The sequence below is a fragment of the Oncorhynchus kisutch genome, linkage group LG3 (genome assembly GCF_002021735.2).
Source record: "Oncorhynchus kisutch isolate 150728-3 linkage group LG3, Okis_V2, whole genome shotgun sequence".
In the NCBI taxonomy this organism is placed as follows: Eukaryota; Metazoa; Chordata; class Actinopteri; order Salmoniformes; family Salmonidae; genus Oncorhynchus; species Oncorhynchus kisutch.
In genome coordinates this window covers 39,552,549-39,574,467 of record NC_034176.2, presented here as the reverse complement: position 1 = coordinate 39,574,467, position 21,919 = coordinate 39,552,549, and the positions used below count along the sequence as shown (strand labels likewise).

The window sequence follows — 21,919 nt, the reverse complement described above, 5'->3', positions numbered from 1 at the left end:
TGGCAACACACTTTAACATACCTCAGAAAAAAATGGATAGGTGCAGTGAAATGAGTTGTTCTGCGGTGAAATGAGTTGTTCAGTAGGTCGGCGCCCCGGGAGCAAATTATGTTAAGTGCCTCGCTCTAGGGCAGATCGACATATTTTTCACCGCGTTGGCTCGGGTATTCGAACCAGACCTCTCGGTTACTGGCCCTAACCGCTAAGCTACCTGCCATCCTAGAACATTCAACATACTCATACAGGTATACAGTTATAGCCTAGACTACTCTGGCAGATGTGGATAACTGTATCATTCTGTGATGAAACATTCCCCTACACAAATAGACCAATATCCAAGTGCAGTAGAGATTGATCTTGATCACCTTAAACATTACTGTGATGAAAGCAGATATATTGAGTAAAGGGTAACCAAGGATAACGCTCAGTTACAGATATGATCTTGTGAGTATTGATGATGGAGAGGAATAATGAAAATTAGTAACTACCTTTTTCAAAGTACCATGTAGCCTAGTGGTTAAGAGCGTTGGGCCAGTAACCGAAAGGTCGCTGGTTTGAATCCCCAAGCGGACAAGGTGACACATCTGCCAATGTGCCCTTGAGCAAGGCACTTAACCCAAATTGCTCCTGTAAGTCGCTATGGATTAGAGCGTCTGCTAAATTACTCAAATGTAAAAATGTTAATCACTTACTGATTTTAATGTAGCTGTTACACAGATGTTATAAGTAACAGTTATTGATTGGTGAGACACACAAAGCCATTCATTCACTCAGAGGGTAAAATGATTTACACATAAGAGATCCCACACGCATCCTACCTGAAGGATGGGTCAGCAGAGGGGCCAGTAAGCTCTGGGGTGTGTGTGGGAAGAAGGCCTTCAAGGACACACACTCCTGAAACAAGAGGCGCGCACACACAGGTAAGAGGCAACAGACAAAGTTAACTTATAATACAATGCAGAACATTGTCAGAGCCCTCCAGTCCAGTTAGCAAGACAACAATGCAATACATCTAAAAATCCCAACTGTACATCCCAACCTAAAGGCTGTCAAATGAAGTTTTAAAAAACATCAAGGCTTTTCCACTGCTAGAACAGAAAGAGGACCAAAAAGAGTGTGTGTCCTAGAGAACTGACTACACTGTAGATCGTATGGATGGAGGTCCCCTATAGCTGGGCCTAAAGGTGTGGCTGGCTGTACAGTTCAAATAGGGGTGAGCTCTATCTCATGATTTGTAGAAGCTAAGGGATAAGGGTGAGTGTGTGTGTGTGTGTGTGTGTTTGGTGGTGCAGTATGGGGTGGTATGTAGATTGATGTGTTATTGAGAGTTGACATGGAGTTCATATACTCAGGTAACACACCCTATAGTCGTGGTTGTAGTCTAGGCAACCTATGACTGTTCTGCCTGCTTAGGAACACCGAAACAGAACCACTAGAATGGGTAGCCCAATTCAAGTCAATGATGCAATTAATGGATGGACTGGCGTTCATTTTGAGTGCACCCATGACTTTACCAGTCAAATTGCCTAGAGGTTCCAAGGCAATTATATTAATTATATTTCTATGTTTAGGAGCCTCCATACCTGAGGCTGCAGGGCTGCCAGTTCCCTGAGGAAGCAGATGGTGAAGGTGTGGATAAGAGATAGCAGAGTCTGGTTTCCCTCCACCTGCACCAGCATGGACCTACACAGAGCAGAACAGGACAATTAGCCTTTACCAGGAAACTAGGCTTATGACGCACGTCACTACTTCACAGTAGAGGCATTTGAACATAAACATTTGATCAAAATGCATTTTCTGGCAGAAATGCCTTCTGGAACATGTGAACATGTGCCTTAATAACAAACATGTATTCCATCCGTAAATACAAATAAAATTGTTCAATTACGAGCCTAGTTGGTTTAGCCATGGAAAAAGTCAGGAACCTTCCCGCTAGCCATGATTGGCTGAGATAATGGATAGGCTGGACATGCCAGGAGATTAGTTTGTATTGGTCTGCCATGTAGCATGCTTCTATCTATAATGTGAGTTGCTCAGTATATGTTGATAGTCCTTTCTACCGTTCTGTTTCAGAAAGATATAACGTTAGCTATCGAGAACTGCAAAAGTTTGACTACTTTAATCAACAACATTGATGCCTTGAATTTAGCAGTCTTTTCGACAGAAAAAAGTGACGGGCTACTTTCTGCACAGGTTCACACTCAGTGTGAACCTGAGTGGCTTGACACAACGCTGGCAGAACAAGATGTAGCTACAAACAAATGTTAAATGGTTCCAGTCTACCGTAAAGCGTTCATCCATGAGTCTAGCTACATTTTCAGATATTATAAGTTTCTAATTTAGTCAGAAAGTCATTTTCATTGCAAGTTAAAGTGTACTGCTAGCTAGCTAGCGAACGTTAGCTTGCTGGCTCGCTAGCTAACATTATGTGTATGATCTGTGTAGTAATATTATTTGAATCAGAAATCCATTTGCATTGATAGTTATAGACTAATGTTAGATAGCTAAATTGAGCCTAGTTGGTTAGCTTTAGCAACCTGCAAATTCATACTACGGCTATGACAATGTTTGTATTGGTAGTAGTATGAGTTGGGATGATTCCAGTTCATTGTTTAGCTAGCTAGCTACATGTCTTAACAGAAGACTCCACTTCTCCAGATGATTACATGACCTATCAAATCCAGGTGTGTCTGGTGGTGACTACGGCCATCTATTGCATTTCATGAATATGTCTAGACAATAGTGACCCATCCACTTAGCTAGATGTGTCTGGGGAAGTTTACAGCTCTTCAGTAGGTGTACAAAAACATTCAAGGGCCATTTTCTCAAAAGTGGGGTTACAAGTTGATCCAACTTTCAAAGCAAAATTACTTTCCCATTGTTTCTCAACTGCAGTGTATTATATACCATTTTGTAGCTCTGAGTCGCTACTTTTATTCAATGTAAAAAATATATATATATCTAAAATCGGGGCGGTTGGTCACATATACACATCAGTGAGTAATCAAATTGTTTACAGTAGGAATATTGTATATCTACTTTATTCACTTGTGTGAATGAAGCGTCCCAATGGCTCACCTGAAGATGTCATTCACTATTAAGAATATGGAGCCGTGCTGGGAGCAGGCTTTAGGCTGAAACACATACAAACACAAACATGGTTACATATCAGCAGTCGCCTGTATGGATCAATTCATCTCATACACCACTTGGTGTCACTGTTGCGCCGTCTACCCTCATCAAAATGACACTTCCCCATTTTCATACGCTGTTCCTTACCATTAGTTTACCAATATTCTACTCTCTCTCTCTCTTTTCTCTCCATCTCCTAATGCAGCGCGCCATCATGTGTTTTAGATTCAACACGTTTTAAAAACGCCCCTGTGAAAACATTCAACAGCTGCACTGTACATGCGTGCCTCGCTCTCTCCTCGCGTCCTCTCCATGCATCTTTTACCCCCAGAACAACCTTAATTATGCTCCCTCCAATCCCTCTCATGGGCTAGAAGGCAGTAAAAACATGCCACCTTCTGTTCCTCTCATAGCAATAACCCTTCATATAGGAAGACCACATGTCTCTCCTGGGCTTTGATCCTATATGAGAAAGGAAGGGAAGGAGGGAGAAAGTAAGAGAGCAAGTTAATCTGTGGGAAAATGCTGATTGCATATTTCAAACTACCATCAGAACTTCGCCGACCCATCCCAACGCCAACCACCATCACTCCAACCTCCATCACACCCCACCCCTGGGCTCTGGTCAAAAGCAGTGCACTGCATAGGGAATAGGGTGCCATTTGGGACACAAAGGTTGGCTAGACCAATGCTAGAGACAGCCTAATTGATGCTCTGCTCCAACCCTGGAAGCAGAGAGGCAAGAGTAGTGACACTGCCCTAGCCACTGATCTACGGTCAGTTTTACCTCCCATTCCACCAATGGTTGAGGAAGATTTAGAGAGGATGAGCTGATCCTAGAACTGTGTCTAAACTTGTAGCAGATACTGAATGGGAGGTGGTCTTTGTAAAAGTAACTAGCCCCCTCTAGTGTTCCTATTATGTCGTTGCACCATCCTACCCAAGACCTACTCCATACACTGGACATCCCATCCTCGGACTCCCATCATCAATCGTGATACATATTTCTCATGCAGTACGTCGCCTCTCCTCTGCTCAGTTTAACAAATGAGAGATCAAATATGATAATCCTGGAGCCATATAAAAGGTGTGTGTGCGTGCATGTGTGTGTGTGTGATTGAGGGATGATGGTTTCCCCTAGTGAAAACAGATGGGTTTTTAGCTTCCTCCTCCATACATTCCACTAACACTTTAAGGAGGGTCAATTACAGCACGCACCAAACATCCTGTTGTTGGCAGCCTAGCCGGGTCCAGGAAGGCCTTGTGTATTGTTATTGGGGGAGGAAGAGGGAGAAAGAACTCAAAACAAGAATGTGATACAAATTTTTATTTCCCATTTTTGATTGCAGTTTAAACAACTGAGGGAGAGAGGCGAGCCAGTCAGCTCCTAAGCCTTTCACACACTCACACGTACAAACAAACACGTGGGCGCACGGGCACACCCACACGGGCACACCCACACGGGCACACACACACGGAAAAACACACACACACACACACACACACACACACACACACACACACACACACACACACTACATGTCTCCATGATCCAAACAAACAGAAAGGCTAGGTGAAACACAACCTAAGCCTCCCTCGCTGTTAACGAGTTACGACAGACGCAGCCAACCAGATGCACTCAAACAAACAAAGTCGAAGACGCGCGCGTTTGTGTGTGTGTGTGTGTGTGTAAAACGCCAACGTGATAACGACAGGCCAATCAGCAGACGGAGTAAATAAACAGATCGAGGCAGGATGGAAAGAGGGATGGACGAAGGAGTAGTTTGTGTAAATAAATACACACACAGTACAGAGAGACAGAATTGTTTACAGAAGTCCCCTCTCTCTAACACACCTGATGAGCAGCTTAGTTTTAACTCGATATGAGAAGGGGGAGATGGAGAAAGCTGCAGGATTAAAGTACACCTATACTGTAGATGCTGTGCTTTCCTGAGTGTACACTGTAGGGCCCCAATCACTCTCCATCTCGGTAGAGGTAGAAGTTGCCCCTGACCACAGATCACAGGAGGCTGCTGAGGGGAGAACGGCTCAGAATAATGGCCCGGAACCATGTGTTTGATATATTTGATACCATTCCGCTCCAGCCATTACCACGAGCCCGTTCTCCCCAATTAAGATTCGACCAACCTTCTGTGCCACAGATCTTGGATCATATTACTCTTCCCCTAATTCTCTACTTACCATTTGGGAGGGGGGACATATCTGACCCTGTATCATTGGTTAGAGGTAACTTCTGCCTACTCCAAAATACATACCAGTAGTGAGTGAGTGATGGTGCTCTCTAGGTTGTGCGGGATGGAGGCTGGGTTGGAGAGCACAGAGTCCAGTAGAGACATCACTGCCCCCTCTAGGCTGGCCAGGTTATGGCACCACAGAGACACCACTGCCTGGGCCTCCAGAGACACACACTTTCTGCAACACGCACGCACACACACACACACATTCACAGTGAAGGTCAGTGAGATGTCAGTCAACAAGATGTACTGAATGAAGCAGTGTGGTTGGCCTGGTGGTGACACTCCTTCAAACCTCAGGGAGTGTGACATCGCGGCATGATTAGTATCGGATATCCCAGACCTTGGAGCAACGTAAAGCTAGGCAACGGCACAAGGCCTGGGGAGAATGTCGGCTTCTCTCTGACATTTTAAAAGGGGAAAAACATTTGTTCCCAGGAGGTTGATCTTCAAACAGAACTCTCCCAACAAGTTTGGGTAGGCGGGGCATAAAACGCAGGCGGGAATTGTGATCATGGTTAGCTAGGCAAACAAGTGCATACGGCAGTGACCTTACCGGTGACGCGCTCCCCATTTCCGACTTGTCCTCTCTTGTCTCAACTAACGCCGGAACTTCTACAGAGGTGTAATCTGGAGCATTGGGTACATTGCCGGAAGCAACCAGTCTGTCTAGAGAGACTACTGCATGATGGGTTTGTGTTCACTAGCATTCTTGTTTTCTACACTTCCAGCTCTCTGGTTCCTTCAGAGCTCCAAACACTGAGGGTTTAAGCCGCTAGAGAACGTTTTCCCACCCTCGGTCCTTACCTGGAGTAGGCGGAGCTTACAGCATCCAGGAAGTCCTGGCTGAGGGCTGCCTTATCGCAGGTCACCGGCCGCTGCAGCAACGCACCAATGAGAGGAGCAGTCTCAGGACATGTGACCAGGGGGACACATGCCACTGATGCAGCAAGAACGCTGTCACACGAACACCTGGGGGAAATGAGGTCACATCAGGGGAACGGAACAGAGCTAGAGTTGGGACAGTGCATGTGGTGGAGAGTAAGAGGAACAGACGCAGTACCTCTGGTTAGGGTCAGCCAAACTGCTGCAGCTCTCCCCAACCTTCTCCACTAGCAACCACACCATCTGACCAGCCAGAAGGACAAGTTACAGTACATACAGAGACACACACACATGCATAGACACATATGCGGGCGCACTTACACAGTCATGTAAATAAATATTATGAAATATATGACCTTTTAAATAAGATCCTTCATTAAACGTGAAAGAACATCAACAAGCATTCATACCTTTCTTAGAACCTTTACATTGTATTCCTTTGGCGGCAGGCCCATATGTTTCACTAACATATGTGTTGCACTGTCCTCTTCTTCTGTAGCAAGCTGACATAACACGTTCTGGGAGGAAAGAAAATGTTCAGTAGGCTCCCACATGAAAAAAAATACTACAGTATACTTTCGTATACATTCAAAAGTATTCACTGTGGGTTTTTTTTTAAATCGACTTTACTGTATTATTCACTGTAGTATACTGTAGTATTTAGTTAACTATAGTATAAATAGTGTAGTAAAATAAAAACTATTATATACTATAGTTATTAATGCAGTGTTTTTGCGGATTGTAGTATACTGTGGTATTTACTGTGGTGTTTTTGCAGAAATTACTTTAGTATTTTACCTACTAAATGTTTAGGAAACCTACTAAATGTTCCATAATATAGGTAGGTAGGACAGGGGTCTGAATGCATAGTTCAGAGCTAATTCAGAGAATAATTTTGCACGCCCAATTTTTCAGTTTTTGATTTGTTAAAAAAGTTTGAAATATCCAATAAATGTCGTTGCACTTCATGATTGTGTCCCACTTGTTGTTGATTCTTCACAAAAAAATACAGTTTTATATCTTTATGTTTGAAGCCTGAAATGTGGCAAAGGGTCGCAAAGTTCAAGGGGGCCGAATACTTTCGCAAGGCACTGTAGGTTTCTCACTTATGGCACAAATTGCAATATGGGGAGGGGAATGGGCAGGGTACATGCTAATTAAATACTGTAGTATTTACTAGAGTTAAAAAAGTGTAGTGTTTTTGCAGATAATACTTTAGTATTTCCTATAGTATTTTACAGTATACTACAACATTATTTCAAATCAAATCAAATCAAATTTATTTGTCACATACACATGGTTAGCAGATGTTAATGCGAGTGTAGCGAAATGCTTGTGCTTCTAGTTCCGACAATGCAGTAATAACGAACAAGTAATCTAACTAACAATTCCAAAAAAACTACTGTCTTATACACAGTGTAAGGGGATAAAGAATATGTACATAAGGATATATGAATGAGTGATGGTACAGAGCAGCATAGGCAAGATACAGTAGATGATATCGAGTACAGTATATACATATGAGATGAGTATGTAAACCAAGTGGCATAGTTAAAGTGGCTAGTGATACATGTATTACATAAGGATGCAGTCGATGATATAGAGTACAGTATCTACGTATGCATATGAGATGAATAATGTAGGGTAAGTAACATTATATAAGGTAGCATTGTTTAAAGTGGCTAGTGATATATTTACATCATTTCCCATCAATTCCCATGATTAAAGTGGCTGGAGTAGAGTCAGTGGCATTGACAGTGTGTTGGCAGTAGCCACTCAATGTTAGTGGTGGCTGTTTAACAGTCTGATGGCCTTGAGATAGAAGCTGTTTTTCAGTCTCTCGGTCCCAGCTTTGATGCACCTGTACTGACCTCGCCTTCTGGATGACAGCGGGGTGAACAGGCAGTGGCTCGGGTGGTTGATGTCCTTGATGATCTTTATGGCCTTCCTGTAGCATCGGGTGGTGTAGGTGTCCTGGAGGGCAGGTAGTTTGCCCCCGGTGATGCGCTGTGCAGACCTCACTACCCTCTGGAGAGCCTTACGGTTGAGGGCGGTGCAGTTGCCATACCAGGCGGTGATACAGCCCGCCAGGATGCTCTCGATTGTGCATCTGTAGAAGTTTGTGAGTGCTTTTGGTGACACGCCGAATTTCTTCAGCCTCCTGAGGTTGAAGAGGCGCTGCTGCGCCTTCTTCACGATGCTGTCTGTGTGAGTGGACCAATTCAGTTTGTCTGTGATGTGTATGCCGAGGAACTTAAAACTTGCTACCCTCTCCACTACTGTTCCATCGATGTGGATGGGGGGGTGTTCCCTCTGCTGTTTCCTGAAGTCCACAATCATCTCCTTAGTTTTGTTGACGTTGAGTGTGAGGTTATTTTCCTGACACCACACTCCGAGGGCCCTCACCTCCTCCCTGTAGGCCGTCTCGTCGTTGTTGGTAATCAAGCCTACCACTGTTGTGTCGTCCGCAAACTTGATGATTGAGTTGGAGGCGTGCGTGGCCACGCAGTCGTGGGTGAACAGGGAGTACAGGAGAGGGCTCAGAACGCACCCTTGTGGGGCCCCAGTGTTGAGGATCAGCGGGGAGGAGATGTTGTTGCCTACCCTCACCACCTGGGGGCGGCCCGTCAGGAAGTCCAGTACCCAGTTGCACAGGGCGGGGTCGAGACCCAGGGTCTCGAGCTTGATGACGAGCTTGGAGGGTACTATGGTGTTGAATGCCGAGCTGTAGTCGATGAACAGCATTCTCACATAGGTATTCCTCTTGTCCAGATGGGTTAGGGCAGTGTGCAGTGTGGTTGAGATTGCATCGTCTGTGGACCTATTTGGGCGGTAAGCAAATTGGAGTGGGTCAAGGGTGTCAGGTAGGGTGGAGGTGATATGGTCCTTGACTAGTCTCTCAAAGCACTTCATGATGACGGATGTGAGTGCTACGGGGCGGTAGTCGTTTAGCTCAGTTACCTTAGCTTTCTTGGGAACAGGAACAATGGTGGCCCTCTTGAAGCATGTGGGAACAGCAGACTGGTATAGGGATTGGTTGAATATGTCCGTAAACACACCGGCCAGCTGGTCTGCGCATGCTCTGAGGGCGCGGCTGGGGATGCCGTCTGGGCCTGCAGCCTTGCGAGGGTTAACACGTTTAAATGTCTTACTCACTTCGGCTGCAGTGAAGGAGAGACCGCATGTTTTCGTTGCAGGCCGTGTCAGTGGCACTGTATTGTCCTCAAAGCGGGCAAAAAAGTTGTTTAGTCTGCCTGGGAGCAAGACATCCTGGTCCGTGACTGGGCTGGGTTTCTTCCTGTAGTCCGTGATTGACTGTAGACCCTGCCACATGCCTCTTGTGTCTGAGCCGTTGAATTGAGATTCTACTTTGTCTCTGTACTGGCGCTTAGCTTGTTTGATAGCCTTGCGGAGGGAATAGCTGCGCTGTTTGTATTCAGTCATGTTACCAGACACCTTGCCCTGATTAAAAGCAGTGGTTCGCGCCTTCAGTTCCACACGAATGCTGCCATCAATCCACGGTTTCTGGTTGGGGAATGTTTTAATCGTTGCTATGGGAACGACATCTTCAACGCACGTTCTAATGAACTCGCACACCGAATCAGCGTATTCGTCAATGTTGTTGGCTGACGCAATACGAAACATCTCCCAGTCCACGTGATGGAAGCAGTCTTGGAGTGTGGAGTCAGCTTGGTCGGACCAGCGTTGGACAGACCTCAGCATGGGAGCTTCTTGTTTTAGTTTCTGTCTGTAGGCAGGGATCAACAAAATGGAGTCGTGGTCAGCTTTTCCGAAAGGGGGGCGGGGCAGGGCCTTATATGCGTCGCGGAAGTTAGAGTAACAATGATCCAGGGTCTTTCCACCCCTGGTTGCGCAATCAATATGCTGATAAAATTTAGGGAGTCTTGTTTTCAGATTAGCCTTGTTAAAATCCCCAGCTACAATGAATGCAGCCTCCGGATAAATCGTTTCCAGTTTGCAGAGAGTTAAATAAAGTTCGTTCAGAGCCATCGATGTGTCTGCTTGGGGGGGGATATATACGGCTGTGATTATAATCGAAGAGAATTCTCTTGGTAGATAATGCGGTCTACATTTGATTGTGAGGAATTCTAAATCAGGTGAACAGAAGGATTTGAGTTCCTGTATGTTTCTTTCATCACACCATGTCACGTTGGCCATAAGGCATACGCCCCCGCCCCTCTTCTTACCAGAAAGATGTTCGTTTCTGTCCGCGCGATGCGTGGAGAAACCCGCTGGCTGCACCGCTTCGGATTGCGTCTCTCCAGTGAGCCACGTTTCCGTGAAACAGAGAACGTTACAGTCTCTGATGTCCCTCTGGAATGCTACCCTTGCTCGGATTTCATCACCCTTGTTGTCAAGAGACTGGACATTGGCAAGAAGAATGCTAGGGAGTGGTGCACGATGTGCCCGTCTCCGGAGTCTGACCAGAAGACCGCTTCGTTTCCCTCTTCTTCTGAGTCGTTTTTTTGGGTCGCTGCATGGGAACCATCCCGTGGCGCTGGTTGTAAGGCAGAACACAGGATCCGCATCGCGAAAAACATATTCTTGGTCGTACTGGTGGTGAGTTGACGCTGATCTTATATTCAGTAGTTCTTCTCGGCTGTATGTGATGAAACCTAAGATGACCTGGGGTACTAGTGTAAGAAATAACACGTAAAAAAACAAAAAACTGCATAGTTTCCTAGGAACGCGAAGCGAGGCGGCCATCTCTGTCGGCGCCGGAAGTAGTAAGTACTACACGTGATCGAGGGATACTACAGTGTGTAGTGTAGCATTCTACAGTATACTTCAGTTTACTATATAATTCTATAGGAAGTACTGTAGTATTCTATAATAAACTAAACGAACTATTTTTTTTTATGTGGGCTAATGACAGTATAAATGACTAACCTGATATAGTGTTTGAGTGTGTCTACAACTTCAAAGCTAATGAGTACATAGCATGATCATATGGTATCATATCATACCAACCACATGTGGACAAGAAAGGCATTCCAGTGGCTACATGAGAGCGCATGTATGGACAACATATGAGCCACTTCAGAAACTAACATTCTTCTACGGGGGCCCTGGTTTTAACAAGCATATTTCAGAGGGGGTCTCCAATACACCAATAAACCAAACATGTATAAATCAGAGTCACAGAGTGAAAAATAATCTCATAACTAACACTAGCACTATCCTCCATTCTAGGTCCTACCTAGTCCTCACTGGACAACACAGGAAAACAACACCGGGGGCCCGTTCCAGTAGGCACCAAACAGGAGAAAACACATTGAAACAGAACAAGTAGCCTAAGATCGCAAATGTTCACTGTGTGTGTTGTGTGTATTGAGTTGTGTCTCAAACACACGTTGCCAGTTTGACTTAGCCATCATGCCACAGTCTCATAGACACACAGTGGAGCCCCCCACAGCAGAGACCCCCACAGCAGTCTTCCTGTAATGCTGGGGCAAAATAGGAGGATCAGTTTTGCCATTTAGATCACAATGAATAAGACAACATGGAGAGGGGGGCACCTGATCCTAGAGGCTTGATACATACGGCCCCTTGTCAACTGTACAGTGTAAGGCAGTCTGTGCTGATGCACTGATCTAATGCTAAGCCCTCTCAGATGTGGTAGTGCTGGAAGGGTAAGCCCTAAGTCCAGGCCTCGGTTAGGGTGCTGCTAAAGCTGCTGGTGGTGGTGTGGAGGTCACACTTTCCTCTTTCACCTTTGACCTTTTCACCTGACAACAATAACTGAGTGAACATTCTGCAGCTATTCACTTTGATCACAGCTACTATACGGTACATCCTCATGACTGGAGACTTGAATCCATTCAAAAGTGCAAAAGAGCCAGATGAAACACTATGGAGCGAGGACTACTGGTGAGTAGCAACTGTAGATTAGTAGAAATGTGTGTGTGTGTGTGCGTGTGTGAGTAGAGAAGACTGGAGATCAGAGACAAGATGTGGGACAAGAGAGGAAACAGAAGATGTGAGATGAAGGAGAGAGAGAGGAAGGGAAGGAGACTGGGGAAGGACTAAGAGCCCTGAAGAGAAAGGCAGCCAGTCAGTCAGTGGGCTCTGTGGTTTCACACACATACAACCCAGGGCTGGGCAGAGTGGGTTAGTGGGGAGCGCAGAGGAATGGTATGGTGAAGGAGAGAAAGAGAGAGAGGGAAAAAGGGATCCAGTCAGACTCTCGGATGTGGGACGATGAGGGAGAAGGAACAAAATGGATGGGTGGCAAATGTTTGAGTTGTTTTTCTCTTGAAGTCTGTAGTTAAGCTGGTCTTGGGGGCATGGACGTACAGTTGGCGAACAGAAATCACTCCATAAGTCTAAAATTAAGAATGAAAAAAACAGTGCAAGGACTTGGGCTGGTTTTGATGGGCGATTCTTTGACTGCTGTTAACAATTACACAGTCATGATCGAGTTCTCCAAAACCCCTAAGAGACTGAAGTACTGCCTACGGTGAAATTGGTAGAGGACGAGCAGAAAGGGAGAGAAGGAGAGGAGAGAGAGGGAGAGAAGAGAGAAATCAGATAGTGACAGTGATGTAGTGGTGTCTGGAGAAGTGAGAATACTCTAATTTTGCCCAACATTTTCCAAACAGCCAGCCCGGGGAAAGAAAGGTGCCCTGTGTGAGAAATTATATTAGAAACAATGACATACACTCTAAAATGATAAATCCCACATTGGTCTTTCACAATCAGGCCAATCCAAGCGGTACTGTGCAAGTAGGCTAATAGTAGGCCAACTATTGAAATAGATAAATGAGGCTGTCAACTGAGTCAGAAATTCACTAGTTTCAGATTTTTCTACATTTTTTCAGGTTTTCGCTCTCAAAGTCACACATTGTTTTTACAGTAAAAGCAAACAAAAAAAGTATGTTCCAAGTCCACAACAATGCTTAATTAAACCACATCAGGAGACCACTTTTCAGGTCTGGGAAAAAAATCTGTTTGTTTTTTTACCCTTTAATTCAAGTGTGCAGGCACCTAGAACTGTTGGTTGGTTTGCACTGTTTCTGTAGCACATGAGATGGAGATTGCAAAATAAATGGCCACTTGATTGATTCAAATAATCATGATATCATTCTGACAGGTAGGCAGTTTAATAGAGAAGGGTTTTGGGAAAGCCTTTCCATCTACCAGAAGACGAGCAGGCCTATCATTAGCATCGCTATATTCTGTTTGAAACCTGGACGTTTTACTTCATATTTTGAGGCATGTCTTACCTTGCTTCAAAGTAGTCTATAGCCACAATCCCTAGGAAGGGATTTTGGAGGCAATTATCTTGATAGACTTCCTCATATGAGTTCTCCTGCTCTAGGCTATTGGTTTTCATGAACCTTTCTTTCATTGCCTAGCAGCCAAAAGACATTATCCTAATCATATAAGTAATCCATGATAGTTGCATCTTTAAATCGCCCCTCTTTCTAATGGATATTTCCATCTCTGTCCATAAAACCACCCCCATTTTAGAACATTGTTTTCCCGCAAATTGCATTCAGGATCATTCACGCGTAGGCCTACCACCGTGCGTACATTGCTGCGCCTAAAATGTGCAGAAATAATAGTTGATCAACATTTTAAGCTAAACATTCCGATCTGTTCCATCAGCCCTATTCAGTGATACGCTGTATACCTCCACTATCACTACATTGATACGTATCAATGGGGATTAAGAAGTGAGTATACTCAATTCCCACTGAAAAATAAATGGGTATATGGCGTATACCCTCCCACTACACTAATGGATAGTGATGAAGAGAGAATGAGATTAGCTGGACGGCAGGATATAGAGAGTAAGCGGAAGAAAGGATAAGGAGGAGGTGGTGAAATAGATATGGAATAGTACTTTGTTGTCCAAATAGTTACTTTGTCCCTCTCACACTATATGTGACTCGATTCAGGAAACTAGGCGTATGTTGCGCGTCACTACTTCACAGGAGAGACAACTGAACGTAAACTTTTTATTTGTTATTTTATAAAAATGCGTTTTTGGGCAGAAATGCCTTCTGGAACATATGAACTTTCATGTGCTTAATAACAAAATTGTATGCCATCTGTAAATACGAATATAATTGTTAAATTACGAGCCTAGTTGATTTAGCCACAGAAAAAGACAACAACCTTCCCGCTAGCCATGATTGGCTGATATAATGTGTTTGGCTGGCTCCATCAAAAAAAGTAAATGCAGCCTTAGCTATGTAGCCACCAGCACCCATCAAACACTATACCCAGTCTGATGTGGAGGAGACAGGGATTGCCGGCTTGGTGCAGAAGGAAGGCAGAGAAGAAAGGATGAGATGGAGAGAAGGAGAGGGGGTCCCATAATGAGAGAGTTGTGATACACTGGGGCTCCAGAGCACTGCCACTCCTCCCTTTCCCTTCACCACTTCACACAGCACCAAATGCTGGGCTCACACACACACAGAGACGACCCAAAGTTTCTGATTTAATAACATGCTGATAATAATAACTTTATTTGTAAAAACCAAAGAGATTTTCATACATTAGGCCAAAGCGCTAATTTAGACGATGCCTTGGAGCCATACGAGCAGCTGATCAGTGTTAGCTAGGGCCTTTACAGACACAGAAACTGGATGGCTAGAGCCTTTACAGACACAGGGACTGGGTGGCTAGAGCCTATACAGACACAGAAACTGGGTGGCTAGAGCCTATACAGACACAGAGACTGGGTGGCTAGAGCCTATACAGACACAGAGACTGGGTGGCTAGAGCCTATACACACAGAGACAACCACAACGACGCCAGAGACATGGAGAGAGAGAAAGAAAGAGAGAGAAAGAGCGAGAAGAGAGCTAACAGAAAGCAGGCCTGCATTCCAGGCCAGACGGCATAAGACATAGCATCACAAGGATGAATGGTTCTAGTTCTGGTTCCAGTCAGACTCTACTGGATGATTCTAGTTCTGGTTCCAGTCAGACTCTACTTAATGATTCTAGATCTGGTTCCAGTCAGACTCTACTGAATGATTCTGGTTCCAGACAGACTCTACTAAATGGTTCTGGTTCCAGTCAAACTCTACTGAATGGTTCTGGTTCCAGTCAGATTCTACTGGGTGGTTCTGGTTCTGGTTCCAGTCAGACTCTACTGGATGTTACTGGTTCTGGTTCCAGTCAGACTCTACTGGAGGTTCTAGTTCTAGTCAGCTGTGTGACTGTCACTCTCCATCTAACACAACCACTTTTCTGTCTCTAACAATTACAAAACTATTGAAGACATACAAGGGCTTTCCCTCACTCTCTTTCTCACATTATAAGTCATGAGTGGCTGAAGAAAAAGGCTGGGCGCTATGTGAGAAAGTACTGTAAGGCAACAAATCATGCCTTCACCACACACACACGCACACGCCTCTCACCCCACTTCCCCTCTTATAGGTCAAAAAACATCTGGCAAATTAAAAGTTTACTTTAAAAGCACTGTTTTAATTAGCGAGACATTTTATTAGATGAAAAATTAATCAAAAGAATACACACACACATTTAATCTGGAAAATGTGAAGGTTCAGTATTGTTTATGGTAAGCCATCTGTGTGAACTCTGTGAAAGTTGAAAACCCTCGAATCCTTTCTTCTTCCTTCTCTCGCTCTTTCTCTGTCTCTAAAAACACACTGCACATTCAGGTTAAAAGAAGGAGTAACTAGAGCTGATATAAGTTCTGCCTTTCATCTATTCTAAGGGTTGAAAATTCATGCTGAAGCCATTTCATTTGCTTTTCAAAACACGTTTTAGGGTTTGGGGAACAAAGGCTTGCACTAACCCAGAGACTCAATCAAACACATTAATAAGCCATTTCTTATTTGGGAAGAAATGGACTACAGGCAAGAGAAGTCCTGTTGAAAATACATTTTACCAAAAATCACTTCAATAGGAAGAGTCAAAGTTATGGAGCGATTTAAGTGCCAAAAGAAACTATATTTGAATTCAGTATTTTTTAAATTTCTATTTAGATATTGAATTTGAATTCATAAATGAACTTATATTTCATGATTTTGAAACTGAATTGAATCAATTTAATTCCATTTCAATTTAATAGAAAATTCAAATGCTATATTTCAAATACAGTACCAGTCAAAAGTCTGGACACACAAACTCATTCCAGAGTTGTTTTTTTTATTTTTTACTATGTTCTACATTGTAGAAAAATAGTGAAGACATCAAAACTATGAAATAACACATATGGAATCATGTAGTAACCAAAAAAAAGTGTTACAAAATTAAAATATGTTTTATATTTGAGATTCTTCAAAGTAACCACCCTTTGCCTCGATGACAGCTTTGAGCACTCTTGGCGTTCTCTCAACCAGCTTCATGACGTAGTCGCCTGAAATGCTTTTTTCTAACAGTCTTGAAGGAGTTCCCAGATATGCTGAGGACTTGTTGGCTGCTTCTCTGAAACTCTTCCAATCCAAATCATCCCAAACCATCTCAATTGGGTTGAGGTCGGTCGGGTGATTGAGGAGGCCGGGTCATCTGATGCAGCACTCCATCATCTCCTTCTTGGTCAAATAGCCTTTACACAGCCTGGAGGTGTGTTTTGGTTCATTGTCCTGTTGAAAACCCAATGATAGTGGGACTAATAGCAAACCAGATGGAATGGCGTATCGCTGCAGAATGCTGTGGTAGCCATTCTGGTTAAGTGTGCCTTGAATTCTAAATAAATCATTGACAGTGTCACCAGTAAAGCATCCTCCATGCTTCACAGTGGGAACCATACATGGGGAGATCATCCATTCACCTACTCTGTATCTCACAAAGTCACGGCGGTTGGAACCAAAAAATCTCACATTTGGACTCATCAGACCAAAGGACAGATTTCCACTGGTCTAATGTCCATTGCTCGTGTTTCTTGGCCCAAGCAAGTCTCATCTTCTTATTGGTGTCATTCAGTAGTGGTTTCTTTGCAGCAATTCAAACATGAAGGCCTGATTAATGCAGTCTCCTCTGAACAGTTGATGTTGAGATGTGTCTGTGAAGCATTTATTTGGGCTGCATTCTGAGGTGCAGTTAACGCTAATTAACTTATCCTCTGCAGCAGAGGTAACTCTGGGTCTTCCTTTCCTGTGGTGGTCTTCATGAAAGCCATTTTCATCATAGTGGTTGATGGTTTACGACTGCATTTGAGGAAACTTTCCAGATTGACTGACCTTCATTTCTTAAATTAATGATTGACTGTCGTTTCTCTTTGCTTATTTGAGCTGTTCTTGCCATTATATGGACTTGGTCTTTTACCAAATCTTCTGTATACCACCCCTACCCTGTCACAACACAACTGATTGGCTCAAATGCATTAAGAAGGAAAGAAATGCCACAAATTCAGTTTTAACAAGGCACACCTGTTAATTGAAATGCATTCCAGGTAACTACCTCATGAAGCTGGTTGAGAGAATGCCAAGAGCATGCAAAGCTGTCATCAAGGCAAAGGGTGGCTACTTTGAAGAATATCTTATATAATTTGATTTGTTTAACACTTTTTTGGTTACTACATGATTCCATGTGTTATTTCATAGTTTTGATGTCTTCACTATTATAATAAAGAAAAAACCTGGAATGAGTAGGTGTGTCCAAACTTTTGACTGGTACTGTATACGTAGTTTCAATATGGTAAATATTGCATTCATTGTCTGTGTATCAAGTTTACAAACTATCATTTGAAGTTTACCAAAGTTACATATATTATATGACCGACCGGCTCAATTCGATCTTATCCAGCAAAATTTGCAATTGTATTTTTTACATTGGATAAAAGTAGAGAAAATGGTGTATCATACACTACAGTTGAGAAACAATGGTAAAGTAATTCTGCTTTGAAAGTTGATAAACTTGTAACCTCACTTTTAAACTTCTCAGATGCATTCAGATTAAATTTTGAAATTCAGTTCTCTAAATTCAGATTCAAAAACATCCTGGTACTTTGCCAGCAAGGAATGCTGGAAGAGAACAGAAAGAATCAAACACTCGCTGTGTTAAACAGTGTTCTGGCGGTTTCTGAAGCCAATGTTGAATTTATTTTTCTTCCTGAATTTTGTTCTAGCATTTGAACCGTTTGGGCTAGAAGTTATGACACCATTCCTGAAAGCTAAGAATCTCTGAAACATGATCGTGCCTTCTGTTCCCCTCTATGATGCTCACAGGACGTGCAGAAGGTAGTGTGAAAAACCCAGCAATTTGCCCCCCATAGCAAAATATACTGAACAAAAATATAAACGCAACATGTAACAATTTCAACGATTTTACTGAGTTACAGTTCATGTAAGGAAATCAGTCAATTTAAATAAATTCATTAGGCCCTAATCTACTGATTTCACGACTGCGCGGGCCGTAGCCACACTTGGTTTTTCCCCACAAAAGGGCTTTATTACAGACAGAAATACTCCTTAGTTTCATCAGCTGTCCGGGTGGCTGGTTTCAGATGACCCTGCAGGTGAAGAAGCCGGATGTGAAGGTCCTGGGCTGGCATGGTTACACATGGTCTGTGGTTGGACGTACTGTGAGGCCGGTTGGACGAAGTGCCAAATTCTCTAAAACGATGTTGGAGGCGGCTTACGGTAAAGATATTAATATTCAATTCTCTGGCAACAGCCCTGGTGGACATTCCTGCATGCCATCCTTCCTCCATGCCAATTGCATGCTCCCTGAAAACTTGAGACATCTGTGGCATTGTGTTGTGTGACAAAACTGCACATTTTAAAGTGGCCTTTTATTGTCCCCAGCACAAGGTGTACCTGTGTAATGATCATGTAGTGATATACCACCTGTGAAGTGGATGGATTATCTTGGCAAAGGAGAAATACTAACAGGGATATAAACAAATTTGTGCACAAAATAGAGAAATAAGCTTCTTGTGCATATGGAACATTTTTTGGGATCTTTTATTCCAGCTCCTGAAACATGGGACCGACGTTACATTGCATTTATTTATATTGTTGTTCAGCATAGTTTAATAGCCCTGTCATAGCCCTTCTACGGATAGCATTACCCCTCCCTATTTCATTTTGCTCTGGTGACTGACTGGGTGCAAACTTCTCTGAAACTCTTCCAATCCAAATCATCCCAAACCATCTCAATTGGGTTGAGGTCGGTCGGGTGATTGAGGAGGCCGGGTCATCTGATGCAGCACTCCATCATCTCCTTCTTGGTCAAACAGCTAGCAGCCCTTGCTGAGGTCCTCCTTGTGTCCAGTGTTCCCGCTGAATTCTAACTCAAGAAATTCTCCCACATTGGCATTGATCACCAAGAGGTTCTAATGAGAATTTAAATGGGGGCACCAGAGTCCCCATTTGACTTTGACTTTGCTAAGGCTCGCACCATTTTTGACCAGAGTGTAGAAAGGAGAAAATAGACAGCAGAGGGAAAGAGATGAGGAAGTAAGATTGTCAAATTTGTTCAATTGGCCTATGTTATGTGGCTGTTTTCATGCCAGTGTGTTTGCTAAAGTTCGAACCAGACCTCAATTATTTGTTACATGTGGTTACAATGAAGAACGTGTGTTGCGAGCTTGTAATTTTTCCAACCCACCTATAGCGTTCGTATTTCATCAACACTGTCGAGGAGGCTACAAGCATATTACGGCCATCCTATCATTCAGATTAATGATTATTACGTGTGATTATAATGACATGGGGTAAAGAAAACTGTTTTCACATTGTACCGATCTTGAATTGACCAGTAGGAGATCAGGAAGTTAATGTAAAGGACGACACGCTGCTTGGTTCAGGGTTCATACACGTTTTGACAGATGGAATTTCATGACTTTTCACCAAATTTCCATGAAATTTGACTGCTCTCAGATCCCATGTTCCCTCCCCTGTCATTGAGCAAGACACTTAACCCCCCAAAGTAGAATACCTGTTAGGCAACTTTGTAAAACACATGTGGTCAACTCTCAGTCTGGAGAGATACTGGGTGTGCAGGCTTCTAATCAAGCCCTGCTCAAACACATCAGTCAGTTTATCAAGGTTCGATTGAGCAGCTCATTTCTAAATTGTGGTTTGTTAGAGGGGTTAGGAATAAAAGCCTGCACACCCAGTAGCTCTCCTGGAGGATGGACCACCCTTGATGTGAAACATTACAACCAAATATGTTTTATGCCTTTTTTAAATAATTCACTCATTCAATATATTAAAGATAAATGACTATGGTAGGCTACAAATGTTTTTAATTGAGCTGAGGCAAGCCCACAAAATTGTCTTCAATCATATTTATCACAGTTATTACAATGAGACAAATATTTCACCAGATGTATAAATGTGAAGCATCCGTTTGGCGTTTCCACTTATTTACATGACATTTTAGTCGCTCTTATCCAGAGCGACTTACAGTAGGATACATTTTCATTTAAAAAAATGTATCGTACTTGTCCCCCGTGGGAATCGAACCCTCAACCCTGGCATTGCAAGCACCATGCTCTACCAACTGAGCCACACGGGACATAATATGGTATTGATATGGTAGTTAGAGGAAGTCCAGTGGTCGGAAGTTGTTGAAGATGGATGTTGGCAGACATTCTGCAAATTCTCTCATCGATGAAAACATTTGATCGCAATACAGTTTTCTGTTACCAAAACTAGAATCGGTTAAGAACAGAGTGGACTAAGTTTTGTAGACATTTCCAAAAAGGTGTGGTTTAGGAGTGCAAAGGCTAATTGAGTTCACAGAGTAGGTGTTCCCTAATGGAAATATGCTAATTAATGCTAGAACGTGTCAATAGCATCTCGCTAGCTCGTGCTTGGCTTGGCCCACCCCATTATTGCTTGTTCTGCCCACTAGGACTCATTTGTTCCCATTGGAAGGGACAGGCTGTCGTCTATCTTCGGTTAGTTAAACACATTTTTTGTATTTATATTAGAAGTGTTTAGCTTGCAGGCTGACTAGCATTGAGTTACAGTGCCTTCAGAAAATATTCATACCCCTTGACTTATTACAGATGTTGTTGTGTTACAGCCTGAATTCAAAATGGATTAAATGTATATTTTCTCTAACCCATCTAGACACAATACCCCAGAATGACAAAGTGTAAACATGTTTTTAGACATTTTTGCTAATTTATCAAAAATGAAATACAGAAATATCTCATTTACATATGTATTCACTCCCCTGAGTCAATACTTTGTAGAAGCACCTTTGGCAGTGATTACAGCTGTAAGTCTTTCTGGGTAAGTCCCTAAGAACTTTCTACACCTGGATTGTGCAATATTTGCCCATTGATCTTTTTTTTTTATTCTTCAAGATCTGTCAACCATTTTCAGGTCTTACCATAGATTTATGTCAAAACTGTAACTCTGCCACTCAGGAAGATTCACTGTCTTCTTAGTAAGCAACTCCAGTGTATATTTCGCCTTGTGTTTTAGGTTATTGTCCTGCTGAAAGGTGAATTCATCTCCCAGTGTCTGGTGGAAAGCAGACTGAACCAGGTTTTCCTCTAGGATTTTGCCTGTGCTTAGCTCCATTACGTTTCTTTTTTTTATCCTGAAAAACTCCCCAGTCCTTACCGATTACAAGCATACCCATAACATGATTCAGCCACAACTATGTTTGAAAGATGGAGAGTGGTACTCAGGAGAGTGTTGTATTGGATTTGCCCCGAACATAACACGTTGTATTCAGGAC

General features: G+C 43.2%; 1 protein-coding gene across 3 annotated transcripts in view; it reads right to left on the bottom strand.

Annotated features, from left to right (window-relative positions):
- fancc (FA complementation group C) overlaps positions 1-21,919 on the bottom strand; it is a 40,857-nt gene that overhangs the window by 6,232 nt on the left and 12,706 nt on the right. For all 3 annotated transcript variants that reach the window (XM_020474746.2, XM_020474761.2, XM_020474754.2), the window contains 7 exons: positions 6,683-6,790; positions 6,451-6,515; positions 6,195-6,359; positions 5,409-5,565; positions 3,079-3,134; positions 1,584-1,683; positions 819-894 (listed from right to left, as the gene is read on the bottom strand). In XM_020474746.2, coding sequence (XP_020330335.1) covers positions 819-894; positions 1,584-1,683; positions 3,079-3,134; positions 5,409-5,565; positions 6,195-6,359; positions 6,451-6,515; positions 6,683-6,790 — 727 coding nt within the window. The remainder of the gene's footprint in view (positions 1-818; positions 895-1,583; positions 1,684-3,078; positions 3,135-5,408; positions 5,566-6,194; positions 6,360-6,450; positions 6,516-6,682; positions 6,791-21,919) is intronic.